Source organism: Pipistrellus hanaki (assembly GCF_964339955.1).
Source record: "Pipistrellus hanaki genome assembly, chromosome: 4".
Taxonomy (NCBI): Eukaryota; Metazoa; Chordata; class Mammalia; order Chiroptera; family Vespertilionidae; genus Pipistrellus; species Pipistrellus hanaki.
The window spans coordinates 99,646,004-99,669,409 of record NC_140506.1 but is presented as its reverse complement, the minus strand read 5'-3'; the positions used below and the strand labels follow the sequence as shown (position 1 = coordinate 99,669,409).

Here is a 23,406-nt window from a genome sequence, read left to right as displayed (position 1 = left end):
GATGATTCTCCAGGCAATTGCATGAGAGGCAGAGTGGAAAAATAAGGGGAAAGTTGTACAAATAAAGGAATGTTTGCCCTTATTTTTATATTATCCTCCAGAATCTGCAATTTCAAAAGAACATTTTAATCTAATATTTGGCAACTTGCATGGCATTTTCCTACACTATTTGCAGGAAGATGTATTTCTTTAATAGGTACTGTTTCCTATGCTGCAAGTAATAACTGCTTGAACACATGGTAGCTTTTCATTCTTTCATCCAACAAATATTTATTGAGTGTCTACTATGTACCAGGCACTGTTCTAGATACCGTGGATATACCAGTAAAAATAAAATAAAACAAAATAAAATTTTTTAAAAAAATGAAAACCCCTCCCTCATAGAGCTTACATTCTGGGGATGGAGACAGATAACAAACCACAAGCTAAGTAAACTATGTAATAGGTCATACGTGCTACAGAGCAAACTGAAGCAGGAAGAAAAGCTGGAAATATCAGGGATGTGCCTTTGTTAGCACAGTAGCTAGTTAGCAATAAAGGAGGGGAGCAAAGGGAATCAGAGGAGATGAAGCATAACAAGCGAGGGGGCCTGCCTCCTAGGACGTTGCAGGACTGCTAGGCTCCCCAGGGACTGCCGCCCTGCCGGCCAAGGGGATTAACAGCCCAGGGCCCCAGTGCGGACGAGGGGCCAGCTTTCCAATCTCCCAGGGGCACACCCCCCACTCACCCAGACTCCGCAAAGCACACAAAGACAAAGGCAATGCCCTGCTGGGCGCTTGCGCAGTGGAGACCAACTAGGTGCAGTGGAGGCTCTGCCACTTTGAGGCAGCCAATGGGAACTAAAATGGCACCATAAGAGGCGGGGCCTAGCCTGGGGAAAGGATCTGATTGAATAAGGGACACAGAACCCCAGGAGAGCTAGGAAATGGCCTGTAGGAAGGTTCTGGAAGCTGATTGGTTACTTTGAAGGAGCGCCTGGTTCTCAGCGCAGCCCCCGGGGGCCTAGGCTCTGCAGGGCAGCTGTGGGAGCCCAGGGGGCAGAGGCACTGGCTGGGCAGGGAGGGGGTGCTAGTGTCTGTCTCTATGGATTCTGGACCTTTCATGCAAGTGAAATCATACAATCCATGGCTTTTTGTGACTGGCTTTCATGGAACATAATGTTTTCAAGGCTTATCCATGTTGTATTATAGCATGTGTCTGTGTTCCATGCCATCACATGGATAGACCACATCTTGTTGATCCATTCGTCAGTTGATGGACTTTTGGATTGTTTCCACCTTTTTTTAAGAAGCATTCTGGTTGTTGTGTTAGAAGTAGGCCCTAGCCCGGCTGGTGTGGCTCAGTGGTTGAACGTCAGCCTGTGAACCAGGAGGTCACGGTTTGATTCCCAGTCAGGGCATATGTGGGGGTGGTGGGCTCAATCCCCAGCGCGGGGCATGCAGGAGGCAGCTGATCTGTGATTCTCTCTCATCATTGATGTTTCTATCTCCTTCTCCCTTCCTCTCTGAAATCAATAAAACTATTTTTTTAAAAGTAATCCCTAAAGGAACACATCTGAGCCAGGAGGAACAGCTAGGAAGTTCTTGGAAGGACCCCGTGAGAGCTGTTGGTGGCTCACACAGAAATGGCCACTTCCTGATATGTTTTTATACAATTTGCTCCTGAAGTTTTTCCTGGTTCTTTTTCTTTTTTTAGCCATCACTACAATGACTTCACTGAATTTTGCTGGCAGGTAACATGCTTAAACATCTGCATTTATCTTTCTTGCAGGGAGTGTTAGGTATTTAACAAAGTCTTAGCTCTCCCGGGGTTTCCCTGTATGAACCAACCAACTCAAGAACTGCCCTTCGGGAACTCTTCTGTGTTCCTTCAGCTTCACTTATAAAAGTTTCACAGCCTCAGCTGTATGTCATCAAGGTAGTGGGTGATATGTGGTCTTCAATTCTCTCCTAACCCATGTTTTTCCAAGAATGTTGCTAACTGCATTTCTGTAGCAGCCTTCTTGTCTAAGATACTAACGGAAATGCCATAAAGCACAGGGCTTAAAGCTTTCTTCTGAGAATGTCCTTCTCCTTCACACAGGACCCAACAGCCTGAGTCAAACTGTTGTCCGAGAAATGCATGGGTGTCCGCTCTCCATCGCTAATGGAAGTGGGTTCTTCCGATATCTGAAGAAAGAGAATTTTCTGAGACCTGCAGGGGAGAAGGAGTGGTCTTCAGTTGTGTGGAATGACACCCTGGGTTCCTGAAGTCCCATTTCCCTTAATCCCATCTGGGAAGAGGTGCCGCTGGGGTTCAGCGGCGCAGAGCCAGTGTGCAGAGTCTGCTCCCTGGTGGCGCTGGGCCCGGGGTAGCATCAGGCTAGATGCGTCCATCAGCGACTGCAGGCGTGTGAGGGTCCTACTGGCCGGGAACGCAAACCCGGGCAGGAGCACAAACCCCTTGTTTAGGATCTTCAGTATTTCAGATCTTCCCGTGCGTGCAGTGGCCACAACTGTTCTGGTGTGACTGACAAACGGGTACCGTCCCTATGTCACCCAGACCTTCCTGCCACGTGTCTGTCCTCCTGGCCAGGCCCTGAGGAGTGTTAAGGTGCAGCTTCCGGGCAAATGGCATGCCTATCCTATTTGGCCTTCCCCTTGCGCCTTTCCTGTTATTAATATACAATGGGATCAAAACAATGTCATTGGGCACTTTCTTTGTTCTATTAAAATGCCGTTTGCATGCATTTCTCAATAGCTTTAAGCTGTTGGACAATAAGTACAAGAAGATGCTGGCAGACTCAGGGAACAGATATCTGGTCGATCGTAACCCACATCCCTCCCTAAGAAAGGGGGCCGGGCTTAAAGAGGGGGCTTTGTTCTGCTGGACACCTGGAGGGCTCTGGCAACAACCTGGGGAGCCGGCTTCGGAGGTAACTAGAACTCTGCACAGAGCACAGTCAGGTCCTGGCAGGGAGAGGGCGGCACACTCAGCGCCATGGAAGGATTATGAATGAAGGGATTGTTGCAGCGGTGTGGGCAGGGTTAAGAGAAAACATGGGGTGCCCTGGAACTGTCGGCAGTGGGCAGCCCTTACCACCAGGTCTGAAAGGGAGACAGGGGCTTCTGGAACCAGAGAAAGAGCCACCCCAGGAGCTGCGAGGTCCAGGATGCACAGAAAGCCTCGCTGGCAGGAGGGGGCTCACAGTTCCAGGGAACGCCTGGGCCATTCCCACTGGACGCCAGAGCAGGAGAGCCAAGGGGAGAAGAGTGGGAGAACCCAAAACACAACAGCCAGGCTCTTCTGGGGCTCGGGGAAGGACAGAAGTCTTCCATTCTGGGAAGGAGCAGACGCCACAGGCTCTCAGAAGCTGCGTGGAGACCCCGAACCGCGTTTTACATGGTCTTCTCTGGAAGGAAAAGGTGTGCCTCCTGGCAGTCTGCTCAGGACTGAAGTGCCCACCCTCACCCACCCTGTGGATCTACCCAGAGCCCAAGCGGGAAGCAGCTCCGCTGCTCAAAGCGGAGTGTCCCTGGGATGTGCAGCACCGTGACCTGCAGAGGCCGCTGAGCACGTCCCAGGGCACGCGGGCAAGAGTGTCAGGCTTTGGGAAGGCAGGGGCGGGAGGGGAGACAGAGGGGGAAAACAGAGAGAAGATGGGCCAGGATGTTTCCAGGGAGCAGCATCACGCATACCGTTCTTTTGCTTCTATAGCCCAGCTCTTGACAAGACCAGTGTAGGGTCTGGTCACAGGGACAGTCACACACTACACACGGAAAAGGAGGAAAGCCCAGCGTCTGTGCCAAGACCAGAGCCACATCACAGGAAGTCACAGGACAAGCCACTGCCGGGTGCCACCTGGGAACGCAGACTCGGTAAGAGCCGGTGGCTGTGCCCGCAAATCCGGCCCAGAAGCAGAGTAAAGGCCCTCCTCCGCCCAGCTCTGCCCCGCTCTGCCCCGTGGGAGGCTCAGGAGGAAGAAAAGCAGCAGATGAGAGTGCCCTCGGGGGACAGGAACCTGTACTCAGGTATGACTCAGCCCCTGAGGCCAAATTCCCAACAAGGAGGCCCCTGGAGTTGGGGGGTGATGATGTGGGGGAGGGGAAATCTCTGAGGAGAGGCATCTCCAGAACAGGCCCAGGCTCAAGACAAGGAAAAACCTGAACACTATTTTTCCATTTTAACATCTGTGTAAAGACAGTTTTCAAAAACAGGGTCTTTGTAACCCATCACCCAGGTTCATCTGAGCCAGGTTCGGGGAAAAGCTTGGGGCTGTTAGGGGCTGTGTGCAGCCATGTCCATACTTACTGGTTGGAGAGCAAATGGCACTTCAGATCAACTGCACCCACAATAAAGAACAACCTGTGGCCTGGGTCGATTCCAGTCTGGGGTGTGTGCCCAGACTGTGGGATCAATTCCCGGTGAGGGGCATGCAGGAGGCAGCTGATCAGTGATTCTCATCATTGATGTTTCTATCTCTCTCTCCCTCTCCCTTCCTTTCTGAAATCAATAAAAATATTTAAAAATAAAAACAATCTATGGACACCAAAAATTAAGAATAAACAGGGAAGAGGAGTCACTCTATCCAGGTGTAGGTGCCAGGAGTTGGTTCTTTACATGTGAATGGTCCTGAGCACAACTGCAGGTGTGGTTTGATCCACGCTCCAATAATTTCTACCATTCCTGGTTTTTCTCACACCATTTCTTAATTTCATTCCTCTTTCAGTGTCTTAATTCCATTCCTTCATACAGCTTCTCACAATTTCAAGTCACTGGCCAATTCATGTCCAGAAGGAAAGAGTCAGTGCTGCCCCTCTCCTCCAATCTATACTAATAGAAGGGAAATATGCTAATTAGACCGGTGACCGGCCATCTTCCAACATCCAACTTCCTTCCGGACAAATCCACAGTGGTGGGGGCTGAGGCAAAGGTGGTTAGGGACAATCAGGCTGGCAGGGAAGGGCAGTTGGGGCCATCAGGCCAGCAGGGCAGGGTGGTTGGGGACCATCAGGCCAGCAGAGGTGGTTAGGGGTAATCAGGCAGGCAGGCAGGCTAGTGGTTAGGAGCCAGTGGTCCCAGATTGTGAGAGAGGTGTCCAACTGGCAGTCAGACATCCCCCGAGGGGCCTCAGATTGGAGATGGTGCAGGCCAGGCTGAAGGACACCGCCCCCCTCCTGCATGCACGAATGTCATGCACTGGGCCTCTAGTCCTATATATTGGGTCGGCAACTATGTAATTGAGGATTTTTTAAAGAAAATCAAAGACAATTTTTTCATGGAACTAAATAACTTTATTCTGTAATGTATTGCCCATTTTGATCAATGACCTTTTGCCATCTTTCAGGCAGCATCATAATCCCACGTTCAAAAAACTTCTGGTTTTTATTAGCAAAAAACTGAATCAGGTACGATTTGACATCATCATCATTATTGAAATTTTTACCATTCAAGGAGTTTTGTAAAGATCGAAACAAAAATTAATCAGATGGTGCAAGGTCAGGACTATATGGTGGATGTGGCAAAACATCCCAACCAAGCTCCATTAATTTTTGCCGAGTGACCAAAGATGTGTGTGGCCTTGCATTGTCATGATGGAATACAACACCTTTTCGATTTGTCAATTCGGGCCGCTTTTCTTCAACTGCATTGTTTAATTTCGTTAGTTGTTCAATGTAGACATCAGAATTGATCGTTCGGTTGGGTGGTAAGAGTTCAAAGTAGACAATTCCTTTGTAATCCCACCAAACTGATAACAAAACCTTCTTTTGATGAATATCAGCTTTTGATGTTGTTTGAGTTGGTTCACCTGGCCTGCTCCACGATCTTTTCCGCTTGATATTGTTGTAAACAACCCATTTTTCATCGCCAGTTATCAGTCGTTTTAAAAATGGATCATTTTCATTACGTTTCTTTAGCAAATCGCAGCTGCTAATGCGTTGCGTTAACTGTGATTCTTTCAGTTCGTGAGGAACCCATGTATTGAGTTTTTGAACATAGCCAAGTTGTTTTAAGTGATTTTCAATGCATGTATGTGATACATGAAGCTTCTCTGCAATCTCACGTGTTGTACTGTGACAGTCCGAATTGATTATTGCTTTGATTAGGGTGTCATCAACTTCAACTGGACTACCAGAGCGTTTTTCATCTTTGAGTGAAAAATCACCAGAACGAAATTTGGCAAACCAATTTTGACACTGCCGTTCTTTTAAGGCTTCGTCACCATAAACAGCACATAACTTTTTATGAGCTTGCGATGCGTTTTTCCCTTTGAGGAAATAAAAAAGCAAAATATGACGAAAATGTTCCTTTTGATTTTCCATTTTTCAACGAACGCCAAACGAAAACTACAAAACAGATCAAAAAACTTTTTTTACTGATTAACAGCTGAATAGCCAACTATCAAATAACAAAATGTGTTTTACATTTGTACTACGTCTGCAAACCTAAAAATTCAACTGAAGCCATATATGTGTGAAACCCGCAATTACTTAGCTGCCGACCCAATAATAAAAGGCTAATATGCAAGTTGACCAAACAGTGGAATGACTGGTCACTATGGGGCAGACACTCAGTGCAGGAGCTGCTCCCTGGTGGTCAGTGTGCTCCCACAGGGGGAGCACCACTCAGCCAGAAGCCCTGATCCGGGCTCACAGCTGACAAGCGCAGCGGCAGTGGTGGGAGCCTCTCCTGCTCCACCGTAGCACTAAGGATGTCCGACTGATGGCTTAGGCCCGCATCCCCTGAGGGGCCCCGGACTGCAAGAGGGCACAGGCTGGGCTGAGTGACACCCATCTCCCCTACCCCCTGTGCATGAATTTTGTGCACCAGACCTCTAGTGGTTGAATAAAAATCCACAACATGGCTCTCATTGGTCCATGCCTAAATCAATCACTGTGGCCTGAGGAATGCGGTGTGCTGATTGGTTTAAGTAAATCAGGAGCCTAGACCTGGAACCAAAGGTAGGATTAATCCCACCTACTTCACATGAATAACAGTCTCAGAGGGGTGTTTCCATTAAGAAAATTCACAACATTGTGAGGAAGGAAGAGCTGCTGGTAAGTCCCTATAAATGACAAGTGCATAAGATAAACATACCAGGTCTCCCTTCTTCTAAGAAGCAAAGATCCTAGAAAATGAGTAAATGCCCTCCCTAGGAAACTTCTCCTGGGGCAAGGTGGGGTTGCTGGACGTGGACAATTTTGCAGGCTGAGCTTTAATTCCACAGTACAGTATGTTTCAACCAGAGATGTCTGCCTCCTCCTTTCCCCTCATCCTGTGTATCAGCTTGCTATTGCTACAAATCAACAGAAACATAGCAGCAGTGTAAGCAGTACACTTTATGAGGGCACAGTGCTGTTGGTTGGTTGGTTGGTTGGTCTGTCGGTCGGTCGGAAGCCTGAGCCTGGCTCAGCTCGGTCCTCTGCTCAGGTCTCGCTGGGCAGGCATCATGTGTCAGCAGGGGCTGGGGTTCTTTTCCCAGACGGCTGGCTGTTTTCAGACTTCAGCCTGTGTGACTGCGTTCTCTGTGTCAGCCTGGGACTCTCACCCCCCAGATCCACCCTGGTCCTTGCCCTGTGCCCTCCAGGGGCTCTCACACACTCTGACTCTGACTTCAAGAAGGACTCGTTCCTTTAAAGGGTGCCCCACCTGGATGCTCCTTTTTAATTAGCTCAGAGTCAACCGATGAGCAACCTGGCGGGAGTGACATTCTGTCACCTGGCAGGTTCTGCCTGTCCCTCGAGTTCGATTTCACAGGCATGCAGGCCAGGGCACTTGGAGCCATTGAGTCTGCCCGCCACCCTCTGGTGACTGAGCTCCCATGGGATCAGCTCTTCCTGTTCAGCTTGTGTGGTCCTGGGTAGTCCTGAGGGTGATCTCAGCTGGAGTGGCCAGTGGGGGTGCTCCGTCGTCCTGGCCTCAGTGGTCAGTTCAGAGATGGGGAGGCCCAATCACAGTAAATCCGGGGCCTTTGCTGGCACGACCAGGAAAGACAATCAATCTTGCTCTCGCTCTCGCTCTCGCTCTCGCTCTCGCTCTCAACATGGCTGAAGTGTTTGGCTCTCCATTTAATGCCAACGGTGCTGCCATCAAAGAGAGCCCAGCTGTGAGCAGGGCCAGGCTGTGAGAGGGCAGAGAAAGAGACCACAAGAGGGAAACCAACTCCTGAGGACCCGGTTGGCCTTTGGGTCTGGCCAGGCCTGAATCCAGGACCTCCCCTGGCTCTCGGCAGGGATGCAGTGGAGAGGGTCTCTCCCGTGACTCAGAGGGCTCCGCCAGCTCCCGGCTTCCCCGCTGCCAGCAGCAGCGCGGAGTGAGGACAGAGCCTCCCCAGGCCAGGACCAGGGTGCGACGGCCCAAGTAAATCTGCCAGCACCAGTTGGTCAGACTGAACTGGTGGAGGACCCTTTTCCAGGAAGCAGCGAGGGAGCCAGACACCACGTAAAGAATGCAGGGGGCCCGGCGCAGCTCCAGGAGCCACCGCCGGTTTCCAGGAAGCCGGTGTCACCGGGAGAGAGCTGTCTGGGGCCGCCCGGAGCGACCCTTCCAGCCAAGACCTCCCCGAACGCCAGCTCCCCCGAGGATTTCACAAACAGATGGGACCAGAAATGCCCGCCTCCCTCAACAAGAGAGAGAAGCAGGGAAGCTTCTGACGTTTATATTGCTTCCATGCCCTTGCCCTCCGCAGCAAATGTCTCTCTATTCCTTTTCACTGTCTTTCGTCCTGAGGCCTGGAGACCATGCTAGATAGATAGATAGATAGATAGATAGATAGATAGACAGACAGACATGAGGAGATAGATAGATAGATAGATAGATAGATAGATAATAGATATACATGAGGAGATAGATAGATAGATAGATAGATAGATAGATTAGATAGATAGATAATAGATAGATGATAGATAGATAGATGATATATTAAATAGATGATGATAGATAGATAGATATGCGTGAACCCCCTTGCCTCCCTCAAGTCTCTGCTCAGTCATCCTCATTTCTATGAGGCTTCCCCTGACCACCTGATTTTTACTTAAAGCTGTTCCCGCACTCCCTCCCCACCCTCTCCTCCACCCCCACCCCCCCACCACCACCACCACCTGACGCTCCCAGTTCTTCCTTCAGGGTTAGTTCTCTGCCGTGTTATCACTCCCTGGCCTGTGTCACTGCCTCCCTGTGCCCGTGGACCAGGCTGTGCTCTGTGTCTGCAGTGCCCGGCACAGGGGCTGGTGGGAAGCTCGCAGGAAGGTTAGTTAAATAATATATTCCGATCGTATTTCCCCAGGTGCCCTGGAGTTGAAGTTGCCCAACATTCGTCTGATCAAAGGTCCTACTGAGTTCAGTGGGTGCGAGGAGGGGAGTGGTTTCACTCATCTATTCAACAAACGCGTAATGGTCACCACCCGAGGTCCAGCTGCTGGGCCTGTGGCCGGAAACCCTGGCAGCGAGGTGACAAGAGAGGGCTGCTGCCCACAATAGCTTAGGGTCCCTGCTGGAGAGTGGCCGTTCTTCCCATCCCAAATCCTCCCGGGGACCCAGACCCAGGAGCCGCTGCCATCAGCCTCGGGTTTCCCGCCGGGTCTCAGAGCAGGTCATGGAGAGGCGGCGTGGAGAGCGGGCCGCGCAGCCCGGCCTGCAGGGAGCGGGTGGACCCCACGGGAGCGGGAGCAGGAGCAGGAGCCCACGGCTTCCCGGGGTGCTCTCTCCGAAGACGGGGATGTGCCTCCCCCACGTGCCGTTCCCTGGCCTGGAGAGCCTTCGGAGAGATGCCCTGCCCTCGCACGGGCCGTGTGGGGAGTGGGCGTAAGGGGGAGTTCAGCCGAAGGATCTGGGGCGTGATATCAGCACAGCCAGTATGGCCCGGTGCTGACCTGTCAGAACCAGCGCTGGCACTTGGCACCTGCCTGCAGGCGACGGTGATGCCTGCCTCCAGCTGGGGATGCAGATGGAGACGGGGTGCACCACTGGGCTGACATTGCAAGGTGAGCGGAGCACCCTCCCCGCGTGCACAGGGCTGCACCCGCCCGGGGCCTGCGGGCACAAGCTGGATTTGTCTTCCTGCCTGAGGCCATCACCAATTACGTGTGCTGTGAGGCCACTGGCCGCCCGCCAGAAGAGGCGAAGGAATCCACAGTCTCTCTCTCATCTAACTTGTTAGAGAAGCTAAAGGAGGCTGCTCTGCAGGAGATTAAAACACACGCAGACAGCATTCAATTCCCACATGAGACAGGCCTGTGACAAGAACACCTCTCCCTGACCTGGGAAATGGGGATCCCAGCAGCACCCCCTGGAGGGGAGCGATGAGGGCGAGGTGAGCGTGCTGTCTGAGCCGGCCCTCCAAAACGGGCCGGGGCCTGGAAAAGGTCAGAGCACAGGATGGCAGGGGCAGCAAAACACAAGCACATGCCATTGGTGGGTGAAGTCTAACTGGAGGGAGGCCTGTTCGCTGTCACCGCCAGGCCGGCGACAGAGGAATCCTGACGAGATCGAGGGTCTTTCTGCCGCAAACGTGCACAGACACCAGGCACGGCCGCCCAGCGGCCCCCTCCGGGCGTGGGCCCAGCCTAGCTACCCGGCGGCGTGGCCTGTACAACGCCAATGATCTGGCTGGGAGGCATCGGCGCCTTTCCTGTCCCTGCCGCCCACAGAAACCCAATCCTCATCCACATGGCACCTGCCGGGCCACCGCTTCCAGACCCAGCCCTCTCCCGCCTGTCCCCACCACCAGTGACATTCACGGGCGGTCTCTGCAGCACCTGCCAGGCTGTGTGCTGCGGCTGCTGTGCGCCTGCTGAGGGGGGGTCCTCTGGGCCAGAGGCGGAGTGAGGCCCCGCCACCCAGCCCTCACGGGGGCCTGGCAGCCCGCAGGAAGCACGGATGTGGCTGCCACCGCGAGCCAGAGCCTCAGCGCCACTCAGACCCACGAGCGCCAGGCTCCTCTGAGGAGAAGGAAGAGCGTTCTTTTGGCTTTTTTCTCTTTCCTGGTCATATTTCTTTTTTTATTATTATTTGAGAGGGAGAGAGAGTGAGAAACACAGGTGTGTTGTTTCACTTACACATTCGTTGGTTGATTCTTGTATGTGCCCTAACCGGGGATCAAACCCGAGCCTTGGGTAGCAGGACAATGCTATAACCAGCGAGCGACCGGACCAGGGCCTCTGCTACCCATGCTATTTTGTTGTTCATCCTTACTCGACGATATTTTCCATTGATTTTTCACAGGGTAAGGGAGGGGAGAGACAGAGAAACATCCATGTGAGAGAGACACACATCGATTGGTTGCCTCCCGCACGCGCCAGATTGAGCCTGCAACTGAGCTCCATGCCCTTGACCAGAGCCAAACCTGGAACCTTTCAGCCTGCAGGCCGAGGCTCTATCCACTGAGCCAAACTGGCTAGGGCCACGCTCCTTTTAAAAACCCACCTGTCGGGGAAGGGAGGGGTGGGATGTGCTGGGGGAAGGGAGTGTTCAGTGGCCGCGGGCACCCCAGAGTGGTGAGGGCACCTGGCTGGCTGTCACCCAGAAGGCACGGCCCGGGGACAGAGCACATGCTGCCCCCTCCTGAGCTTTGCTTCCCTGAGCCTGAAACTTAAAGAAGCACCTTTCCCAGCCCCTAAAGGCTGTCTGCCGTCCTGGCCACGGCCCTCCTGGCCACGGCCCTCCTGACCACGGGCCTCCTGGCCACGGCCCCCTGGCCACGGCCCTCCTTGTCACGACCTTCCTGGCCATGGCCTCCAGGCCACAGCCTCCTGGCCACGGGCCTCCTGGCCCTCCCTGTGACTGGCTTTGCAGCGGCTCCTTTCATTTCAGTCCACCCCACCCCGGCCCGGAGAGCGGGGCCACGGCTGCCAGAAGAGAACTCAGGGGAACCAGCCGTCCATTGGGCTGCTCCCGGCGGAACACAGGCGTCTGAAAAACATATTTCAGAACCGATTTCATGTTGAATCATGTTAAAGGTTTTAATTCCCAAGCAATGGAACACCCCGAAACGCCAGTGAATCGCAGCAGCCAGGCAGGAAGCCGGGTCACCGTGTCCACCCTGCCGACGCTGAGGAGCCGGGGCGCCTGGAGCCCCGGGGCCTGCGGGCGGAGGCCACGGCAGGAGCTCTCTGTCTGCCTCTCCCTGGAGAGAGGGCAGCAACCGCGGGAAGGTCCTCAGGCCGATGGCAGCCCCCTCCGACCCCCTTCCTGAAAGCTGCTGTCCGCCCGGCCGGCGAGAGGCTGGATGGGGCCGAGGCCTGGGCCCAGCAGGAGCCAGCGTGGCCTTCCGGGACCTTCGTTCAGTGCCGCTCTGGTGGCAGCTCTGGGCGAGGCCTGCTGCAGGGCGTGGGCAGTGGAGGGGTGCCAGCAGGCGGCTCACCGAGGGAGCGTGGGCACTAGGACCAGCAGCGGGCAGCCCAGCCAAAGGGCCCGGGAGGCGGAGGCCCCTGCAAGGAAACACAGGGAAGTACAGGGTCTCCCAGCCAGGCGGGCACATACCAACTCCTCCGACCTAAATGGGAATGGTGCCCAAAGCAGGCACTGGAGGGTGAGGATTTCCCGAGAGCTGCCTCACAGAGGAGTCACTGCAGAGCTGGTTAAAAACGCAGACCCCCCCCCCCCCGGCAGATTCCGGTTCAGCAAGGCCCAGGCATCTGAATTCTAAGAATCAGAGCAGGAAGCAAGTTTAGGAAGCAAGAGGCTCAAGGCTGGCCCACTGGAGTGTTCACCACGGCCAGCGCCCAGGCCTGGGCGTGATGGAGGGAGCGGCGTCTAGGACGTGCCCGGCTGAGCACCTGCAGGGAAGACTTTGCCAGGGCCCTGGCCACTTCCCGCACTGCCGGCTCAGGGCACACCGGCCGCTCTCCGCTCTGCCAGGGACGTGACAGTATCAGCCAGGACTGCCAAACCCTCGCACAGAGCTGCTCCTGCATCTTGAACGGAAGCAAAGTACACCAGGGCACTCGCTGCTGCGTCCTTTGCAGAACAGGCAGACCCCGTGAACCCCGTCTGCACGGACCTAGTTCGCTAAAGTTATGGCACCAGAAAACCAGCAATTGCACAGCCCTACAGGCAGACCGGGACTGTCCCGGTGAAAAATGCAGGCCGCAGAACAAAGCGCGTAAGCTGGGTCACAGCGCAGAGGTCCGCCAGGGTGACGAATCCACACCAGGCTCAGGACACTGGCAGCAGGCTGGGGGGGAGGGGAGGTCACTGCATCCCTTTTCAGGCCTTACATTTCTGGAAACATGTATCATCTATTGTGTGTATCACACACACACACACAAAAATGCTACAACATTTAAAAGTAATTTCTAAATGTATGCACATTGCATTTAACGTTTGAAAGATAATCACAGAAAGTCCCAGGGCAGGGCTCCGCTTTACAAGCGCCACCTCTGGCCACTGCGGCAGCAGCAATTGGGAGCCCCTACTGTGCCAGCCCAAGGGGCGGCTGGGAGAGGAGAGTGCAGGCTTAAGCCCACATTCTCTTTCTCTCTGGGTATTTGCTCAAGCTGCTCCCTCCACCGGGACCCCTCACCCGGCTGAGCACCCACCTCCCCACCTTGGGTGGCGCTGAGCCGGCACTCACCGCCTCGGGACGTCTCCATGGCCCCTCCCCAGTGTCCCCCGTGAGGGCAGCGCCTCTCCCCTGTGCTCCCTCCATGCCTGTGCTCCCCACTGCACCTGCCTCCCGCCACTGCGACATGTCTCCCGGCCCCACACTCTGAGGGTGGAGGACACGAGTGGCTTGTTCACAACTGTCTCCCCGCGTCTTAGCCCAGGGATAGTAAAGACAGAAGGAATCACAAAGTGGGTGGGGGGGGGGGGAGGCAAGGAGGAATGGCAGGAAGCCAGGTCCCATGCCCCACTCAGCTCAGCCCCTGCTCACTCACCTGCTGCTTCTTCCCTGCCCTGCCCTGCCCGTACCAGCTGGGAAATCACTTACTCATTTACAAGACAGCTGGGCCTGTCATGCTCACCTCTGTATTCCCAGCCCCGACCGCAGGCCCGCACATAGCAGGTGCCCAGTGAGTATTGGTTAGACTTGGTAATTAATGCCACACAGTGGGAAGGCAGGAGGCAAAGGCACCAGCGGAGTGAGTTTGGTCGTAAGCGGCTCTGATCCAGTGCGTTCTGGGGGAGGCCAGTGAAACTGGCGGCTTTTAAAAGCTGCCCTGATCCTGGCCGGTTTGGCTCAGTGGATAGAGCATCCACCTGAAGACTTAAGGGTCCTGGGATTGATTCCCTGCCAGGGCACAGGACCAGGTTGCGGGCTCGATCCCCAGTAGGAGGTATGCAGAAGCCGATCAATGATTCTCTCTCATCATCAATGTTTCTATCTCTCCCTCCCCCTTCCTCTCTGAAATCAATAAAAGAATCATTAAAAATATTCTTCCACGTGCAGTGGGGAGTTGAGTCACTGTCACGTGTTCGGTGGACAGGACTTTTCTCTGAAGGCAGGGTCTCCAGTAAGTTTGCATCTTGGCCCTTCCCGCCCAGGCCCGGAGCGGACACGGGTGAGGACCAGGGATGGGATGGCAGGGGCTGTCGGCTCACCTGGGCGAGAATGGGAGGGCGGGGTCTGGCTGGGGCTTGCGCTCAGGGGAGCTTCCAGCGAGGGGCGCGTCTTGGCGCCATCTAGCGCCCGCTGGAGGCTCTGCAGCTGCGGCGCGCGGAGCTGGCGACGCTGGGCCGGGGTCACCGCCGCCGCGTTCTCGGGGCCCAGGGCCGCGATCTGCTGGGCGGAGAGCTCCTGCGGGGGAAGGGCAGCGCCTCGGGTACCTTGCCGTGCCCGCTTTACAGTTTGTCCTTAAAATCAGACACTTTCGCTATCGAAAGTATTTTCTAAAAGCAAATTTCCAAAAATGCAAACCCGGAACGACTTCCCATCCGTAACCATTACCGTAGCCCAGAGATGAACGCAGCCCTCAGAATTCTAGCCGGGCTTTTGGCGGCAGCGCCGAGTCCAGGTGCCCTGGAGGCTAAGGCAGTGAGCTCCGGAGACCCCCCGCAGGCCCCGGCGGAGGGGCTCCCAGGGCTCCGTGCAGCGCCGGCGGCCGGGCGGGCAGAGGGCGAGGCAGGGACTCAGTGTGGGCGCCGCGGTGGCCGGAGGCTCCTCTCTGCGCGGGGTCCACCGGGCACCGGGGCCCAAGGGGGGGGGGGGGGGTGCGGGGTCTCCCAGGGGTGTCTGCGTGGGCACCGCACGTGGGGGCTTCTGCGCGCACGGGGTCTCCCACGACCCAACACGCCTTCTGAGCCGCTTCAGCTCCGAGGAGGCTCCGGTTCCCGCGGGTGTGCGGAGGCCACAGACTTCAAGGCTGGTTTTCCAAGGCCCCATGGTCCCAGGAGGGGCTCATGCTCCCGCCTTCCCTCCTCCCCCTCCAACCCCCTCCTCTCCCCTCCTTCCCTCTGCTCTCCCCTCCTCCTCTTGTAACCCCTCTCCCCCCTCCCCCACCGCTCCCCCCTCCCCTATCCCCCTCCCCTCCCCTCTCACCCCTCTCCCCCTCTTCCCCTCCCCTCCTTTTCCCTTCTCCCCCCTCCTTCCCATCCGGGAGGTGCGTTCCTGGACTCCAGTCAACCCTCCCTGCCCCACTCAGGACACAGCTCAGGCCACCACTGCTCCCCCGCCCCTTCACTCCGGGATCCCGGTGGGTGCCGCCAGGGGTCGCCATCGCGTAGGAGGGGGGAGGCTTCTCCCCTTCCCCCTCCGCCGCCCTCCTCCCCCCTCCCCTCTACCCTCATCCCCTTTCTTCCCCCTCCCCTCTCTTCCCTCCTCCTCTCTCCCCTCTTCTCTCGCCTGTCCTGCCTGGGGCATCGCCTCCTCTCTCTCTACGCACACACACACTTGCACACACAAACACACACATGCACACACACACGCACATGTGCGGGCCCAGGCTGCTCGGCTACCCTTGACCCACCATTAGCAGTCTGTACCACAAGCATAGCCATTTGTCTAGGGGCGCTGACTCCACACCCCGAGGCCAGACTGAACCTTGGGCCACTGGATCTCACAAAACAGATCCAAAGCGGCTGCCCACACTTCACTCTGAGATTCCAGTGAAAGGAGCCTGCACGCCCGGGCACCCCGCACCACCCATGGGCACCCCGCACCACCCATGGGCACCCCGCACCACCCATGGGCACCCCCCACCGCCATCACCCTGCCCTGCCTGGGCACCCCCCACCCCCATCACCCTGCCCTGCCTGGGCACCCCGCACCCCCATCACCCTGCCCTGCCTGGGCACCCTGCACCCCCATCACCCTGCCCTGCCTGAGCACCCCGCACCACCCATGGGCACCCCCCACCACCATCACCCTGCCCTGCCTGGGCACCCTGCACCCCCATCACCCTGCCCTGCCTGAGCACCCCGCACCACCCATGGGCACCCCCCACCGCCATCACCCTGCCCTGTCTGGGCCCGCACCCCCATCACCCTGCCCTGCCTGGGCACCCCGCACCCCCATCACCCTGCCCTGCCTGGGCCCACACCCCCATCACCCTGCCCTGCCTGGGCCCACACCCCCATCACCCTGCCCCGCCTGGGCACCCCGCACCCCCATCACCCTGCCCTGCCTGGGCACCCCGCACCCCCATCACCCTGCCCTGCCTGGGCACCCCGCACCCCCATCACCCTGCCCTGCCTGGGCACCCCGCACCCCCATCACCCTGCCCTGTCTGGGCCCGCACCCCCATCACCCTGCCCTGCGGTGCCAGAGCCCAGCAGCCTCCCCAGGTTCCCGCCACCCTCCCAGCCCTGCACCCTGAGGTCTCTTCCAGGCCCTGCGACACTGCTTCCCTTCCCCAGCCATGCCAGGTGCGCTGGGCCGGCCGGCTTGCCCGGCACAGGCGGTCAGTAGGGATTTCCGAGTTCCTGCCGGAGCCAGGAAGCAGGCACAGGCCGCCCCCCATGCCAGCCATGAGCCAGTCAGCAGCTGCAGCACTCGGACTGTTCCCCTGGCAGCCAGGCGCCTGCCTGTGGGAGCTGTCCTGGGCATGGGGATGGTTCCGGCTCTGCGTGTCTTGAAATGAACCAGTGATGAGGCATCATGGGAGTTTGCCTAAGCTCCTTCGGGTGTCTGATCCCACTTAGCCAGCAAGGAAGACGGCCCGGGCCGGTCCCCCCAGAGCAGCTGTGCCCGGGGGAAGCGAGGGCCTCTGCCTGCCCGGCATCCCCAGCTTCCCCGGCTTCAGTGGCCAAGCCTCCCTCTCCATACGCTCCATGCGGGGCTGTCGCCTGTCCTGCTGCGGCTTTCTAAACACCTTTCTCTAAATCAATTCCATGTGTTTACCGAAATGTATTTTTAAAGGAAATATTACCCAGGACCACAATCTCCCATCTCCAACTCTGAAGTCCAAAAAAGTCTGCAAGTGAAAAGTTTTTTCTAAAATTTAAGACAAACTGGCGTGAAGTCATTTGGAGTCTCTCTCTTAGTGTGCCTGGCCAGAAGTATCAGTTTCCTCACAGAAATAGCAATGTATGTGCTTACTGGTGCCTCCCAGATACCACTGGGGCTGTGAAGTTACATACTGTACAGTCATGAAGTGATCTCTCTAAAATCTAGAAAATTCTGAATTCTATAAAACACCTGTCCCCAGTGGTTGGGGATAAGGGAATATGGACCTGTCATGTCATTATTAACAGAAAGTCAGTGCCGTTTGCTATGAAGAGAATGTAACTTTAAAAAACAACAACATACAACTAGCTTGGCCAGTGTCGCTCAGTGGTTGGGCATCGACCTATAAACCAGGAGGTCATGGTTCAGTCCCCCATTGGGGCACATGCCTGGATTGTGGGCTCCATCCCCAGTGTGGAGCATACAGGAGGCAGCTGATCCATGATTCTCTCTCATCAATGATGTTTCTATCTCTCTCTCCCCTTCCTCTCTGAAAGCAATAAACAGTATTTTAAAATAAATAGCTAAATACAATTAAAACATAAGTTAAACGTTTAAGAAAAAAACTTAAAAAACAATGCAGTTATCTTATGACAGGTCCACCGCTGAAATGGGGTCAAGCTCCCGCTCCCTTAAGAAGCGAGGACCTACTTTGAATATCTCAGCAGGAAGGCATCTGATTGCTGATGGTTGGAAATACGGCATCAGATCCTCGTCAAGCACCCGGAGCTCTTCCTTCGTTAATCCGGCTGAGGAGAAAAAGGAACCACGGGATTTGCTTCGCGACTGCAGAACACAACTTGTTTTATGAATGATGTAGCGGGAGGTGCGTGTCCCTCCTTCAGAAGGCCCTGGAGGCCCCTGGGAACTCTGTCCTAATCAACGCGGGAAAACAGCGGGGGTCGTGTTAGCCTGATGGGTCTCCTACGATGAAATGGACACTGAGAAGGTGCATTTTGAGATCCGGTGTAAACCTATTCAGCAGTCCATTCCATCACACTTTAAACCACTTTGGGTGCACAGAACTGCTGAGAGAGCTTGTTCAAAGGGCAGATTTGCAACCCCACCCTCTGCAACTTCATGTGCTGACATCCAGGTTTTACTGGAACTGTACAGATGTCCGGGATTCCTTTCCTGTCCCCAGGTCTAAGGTCAGAAAAAGAGAAGGGCACGGTCAAGGTGACTCTTACCGGCAATAGTTCCGAGTTCCTGCAAGACAGAGCTGGACCACTTGGTGGGATCCCCAAACACAACTTCTGCCTTCCTTTTGAACTCGGCCAAGACAGGGGTGCTGCAGAGCAGGGTCCCGATTCTGGCCACCACCACCCTGGTTAAGAGGGAGGGACATAGCATGAGCCAAAAAAAGTGTCAGCTCGGCACCGGAAAAGGACCCAGCTAACCCCATTGGTGCCCAGAAGCGTGGCCAAGCATCAGAAGCGGAGGATCTTGCTGAAGGAACAACCCATCCATCCTTGGCCTGTTGCACACTATAATTTGGTTACCTGAATTCTGAGATCTTTATAAGGGAGATTTCGGTGACGTTCATGGCACACAGGGTTGTACCGAGTCCCACTAAGTGGAAGCTCTTCAGATCCTGGATGCCGTAGCCTGAGTCCTCCAGGAAGCCGTGCAGGATGGATGTGGCCTATGGAAATGAAGAGGGCTAGGAGATGAGCTCCCAGGGATGACCAAGCGGTCTGAGGGGGCAACTCAGCAGCCTCCTGATGGGCCCCCCACCCTACTCCTTGACCCAGTGCCCATCCCAAACCATGGCACCAGCTGGCCTCTGCGTCTGTGCTCTGATCTACAGAGGCGTCTGCAGGCAGTGAAGTGCTTGCGAACTCCACCAGCATCAAAGGCACTGCTTCATGGCTTTGCTTCCGTCGCTCATAACCTTCAGAAGGCTTGGACACTGAAGTTCTGAATCAGGATCCACACTTTTCCAGTATCTGTTCCCACGACTTTCTGACAAAACCTGACCCTCGTCTGCCTTGTGCCTGTGCTCAGATCAGTCCTTCCATCTGAAATGCCATTCCTCATTCCCACTATTGAAAATTCAACCATTCTTTCATTTGGGGGGTTCAAGTCCAATGCCATCTTCTCCTTGAAGCCTTCCCTCACTATCTGAGCTAGAATGAATTTTTCTTTCTCTAAGGTCCTACATAACTTGCCCTCATTCTTCAGCTCCAGAGAGCAGCACATCAAGTGCTGTGGTGTTGGAAAAACACAGGATCTCTTCAATGAACTTTCTTGTAAGGGGGCTGATGTGTAGGGTCCCTGAAGTTCTACAGAGTGGCCATCCACTGTTTATGACCCTTCCGGAGGGCAATTCCATGGCCTGCTCCTGACCAGTTAAGGCATCTCTTAGCTGGACTGCACTAATTGGTACTAGATGAGACATGTGATCCAGGCAAAACCTACCAGGACTTTAGCTGGCATAATTAGGAGAGGAAAGCTTTCTTTGCTCTGGACTGGACCTGGGAAGGAGAAACACCTGAATCTACGAGAACTCATCACACAGAACGAGCCTGCCTCTAATGAAGCCACCAAAAGAGAATCTGGGTAAAAAAAAATGGCGGGAGCCTGGCCAGCATGGCTCAGTGGTTGAGCATTGACCTATGAGCCAGGAGGTCATGGTTCGATTTCGGGTCACAGCATATGCCTGTGTTGTGGGCTCAGTCCCCAGTGTGGGGCATGCAGAAGACAGCCAATGAATGGCTCTTCTCTCATCATTGATGTTTCTGTCTTTCTCTCTCTCCCCGCTTCTCTCTGAGATCAATAAATTTTTTTTTTTAATGGTGGGAGACAGAATCCTAATAATAGTGTGGAAGTCCCTGGATCTAGCCATACAGGAACTCTATACTTGAACTTTTCAATTATAGGAATCAATAAATTCCTTTTCTTGCTCAAGCCACTTTGAGTTGGGTTTCCTGCCACTTGTAACGAAATGAGCCCTGATATGTATTTGATCTGCCTACACTGGCCCTGAAGAAGGATCCGGGTCAATCTGCTGGAGAAGAGCTGCATAAGAAAGTCTGGTCCCTCTGTGCTCGTGGGGGGCGGGGGGAGGCAGGGGCAAAGATACAAGAGGACAAGAGCTCACAGGGCCAAGTGGGAGGAGACAGCCAAGGACACGCGCCTCCTGAGTGGGTGTGAGGATGACAGGGACACTGAACTTCCATGTTCCTTTAGCATCAGTCCATCCCAATCATACCAGGAGATCCAGACAGCGTTGAAAGTTTGCGCAATGATTGGGATGTTTAAAAAAAGTGACTTGTAGCGACGGAATTCCAGTTTCCATGTGGCTGTTGCTTTCCCATTTCTCTGGTTTAAATGCTATCTCTTCAGAGAAGCCTGCCTGGATCCCCCTCTCAACTAGCCTCCCTTCTTGCTATTTCTATGAGCATTTTGTCCACTTGATGTTTCTCACTTATCACAATTTTTTCAATTTTCCACCTTAATTACTCTCTTTTTTTGTCTGTATCACCAAGTAGAACCAATAAAGATACATACGTTAGCCAGCTAGTTCACTGCTGTATCCCCAGCACCCAACACAATGCCTGGCGCTCAGTGGAGAATGAGAGTGAAGGGCGGCTGAACGGTGAGGGATGGAAGAGGTAGGCAATGTGCACTCCTGGGAAATGGCATCCGATGCTGCCTCCACGTGGTGGATTGGCTTCAGGGAGATTTCCCATGTTTCCACAGGAAGTTGCCCCCATGATCACCAAGCTCACAGTTCCATGGGGGACTTCAGTGACACCACACGCACACTGCAGTGTGTTTGCCTGGCATTTATATGCACCCAAAATACTAGCTGATAATACTGAATGCTACTGTGTGCCAGCACGTCACATATCCCACCTCCCTAATCATCACAACCACCCCACGAAGTAAGCATGAATATTGCCCCTATTTCACAGATGAGGAAACTGAGGCACAGAGAGATTGGGTAACTGAGCCCAGGTTACACAGCTAGCAAATAATAGTCCTGGGATAAGACTCGCAGGTGGACCCCAGAGCCTGCCCTCTCGAAGGCGCCAGGTCGGAGAAAAGGTAGAAATAAGCCTTCACAGCCAGGTTCACTAGTTGGCTCACAGCAATATGTGCTCCCCCAACTATCAGGCATGCCCATTTTAAAATGAAAGTGCAAAAATACAATTTAAACAAATGACTTGAAGATGTGGTATTAAATTGTCCTTGCCACTGGGAGCTGGAAAATGCATGCTCAGCCTGCCCGGTGCTGAGCTAAAACATAGTGTATCTGTAATGATCCCACCACTATTAATACTAATACTTTCAGGCAATAATAAGCACTGGAAAATGAAACCCTGTACGCTCTGAGCTCTGCTCATTCGCCAGCTTCTAGAAGAGGTTATTTCTCCTGCTGCTGGCTTTCAGCTGAACTCGCTGTTAATGTAGTTCCACCAGGTCTACTAATCGAGGACATGCACTTAAGGGTTTGACTGACAGGTAATGGTAAGGGACTGAGCACAAATGACACAAGCAAATATTAGGTTTGCACATTTTCTTCAAACATATTGACAAATCTCACTGCGGCCCATGGAAACTAAAATTGCTGCAAAAGGAGATACTCTAGCTTCCAAGTTGGATATGTTTCTCTGCTTTCTCCCAGATGTGACTAGAAAGGTTTCAACCCCAGAACTACGGAATGTCAGAGTGGAAAGAACCTGATTGCTGCGTCTAAGTTTCTCATCTTGCAAATGCGGAGACCATTCAACTGCCAGAGAGAGAGGAAGTGTAATGATGACAACGATGAAGATGCTGGTGCTGACAATGAAAACACCTAATTTTCACTGAATGCTGTGTGCCAGGCGTTGTGTGAAGTGTTTCACATGTATTAGCTCATGTAACCCTCGTGGCCAGGGCCTCCACATCACCCAGCTCCAGAGGTCACAATTCACACGTGTCCTATTTGGGGGGTGCCACTCGGCCTTAGAGTGTCCCCTGAGAGTGCGGGACACGCCGTGGCTGCCTGCCCTGAATCTGTTCTCTCTTTGTTGACACCATGCCTTTGACAAACCGCTCGGTATGTATTCCCTCTTGCTGCTCTAACTACTTACCATAAATGTAATGGGTTGACACACACACATGTATTCTGTCACAGTCCCTGAGGTCCTCAGTCCTGAAGTGGGTCGGAGGACGTTTCTTCTGGAGCCTCGAGAGAAGTGCTCCCCTTGCCTCTGGCTTCCAGGGGTTGTCACCCCTGACTCAGCCCATCCTGCAGCCAGCAGCACACACCTCAGGTCTCTGTCCTCCACACCCATCATCACGCGCCTGTGTGTGGCCCTCCTGCCTCCTTTTAGGAGAACACGTATGATCACACAAGGCTCACTGGACAATCCAGGATAACTCCCCAACTCCAGGTCCTTAAATTAATCACCTCTGCAAAGCCCTTTGCCACACCGGGTTCTAGGGATCAGGACCCAGACACCTTTGGGGACCTGTATGAAGCCTACCATACACTAACCCCACTCTCAGTTCATATGGACATGGTGAGATGGAGCCATTCCCTGACCAGCCAGCAGACTCTACTCCTGACCACAGGGGCTGTCAGGAGAGGCAGTCACATAAGTGAGTCAATGCTGGGACTTTTTCTTTTTATATATGCTAGAGGCTTGGTGCACAAATTCATGCACAGGTGGGGTTCAGCCGGCCCACCCTGATAGGGCCCAATCTGGCTGAGCTGGCCAGGGGGAGTGGCCACAGGTGGTTGGCAGGCCTGCTCCACCTCCTGGTAGAATTCCAATCAAATTCCCGGTCGAGGATACAATTTGCATATTACCCTTAAATTTATAGGACTAGTGTCCTGGTGCACAGATTTGTGCACATTGAAAGGAAATTAATTAGAAGAAATATTTTAATATTACTATTTGCCCTCTCTCTGTAAAAGAAGTGTCAACCAAATTCACTATCAACAATGACAGACTGAAACACATGCATGCAATTGGCACCAATGAGAGCTTTATATGTATCGCTCATGTGTGAGTCAACTTAAGCCTTTTATAATATAGATAGAATAAACT

The 23,406-nt window shown here is 54.1% G+C and overlaps 1 protein-coding gene across 1 annotated transcript in view; it reads right to left on the bottom strand.

Moving 5' to 3' along the window:
* Nucleotides 1-12,058: 12,058 nt before the first annotated feature.
* The window catches only part of OTOA (otoancorin), a 75,909-nt gene continuing 64,561 nt past the window's right edge, over nt 12,059-23,406 (bottom strand). Inside the window, exons 24-28 of the mRNA XM_084882707.1 lie at nt 18,865-19,007; nt 18,553-18,689; nt 18,014-18,111; nt 14,521-14,716; nt 12,059-12,407 (exon numbers count right to left, since the gene is read on the bottom strand). Coding sequence (XP_084738833.1) covers nt 12,337-12,407; nt 14,521-14,716; nt 18,014-18,111; nt 18,553-18,689; nt 18,865-19,007 — 645 coding nt within the window. The 3' untranslated portion in view covers nt 12,059-12,336. The remainder of the gene's footprint in view (nt 12,408-14,520; nt 14,717-18,013; nt 18,112-18,552; nt 18,690-18,864; nt 19,008-23,406) is intronic.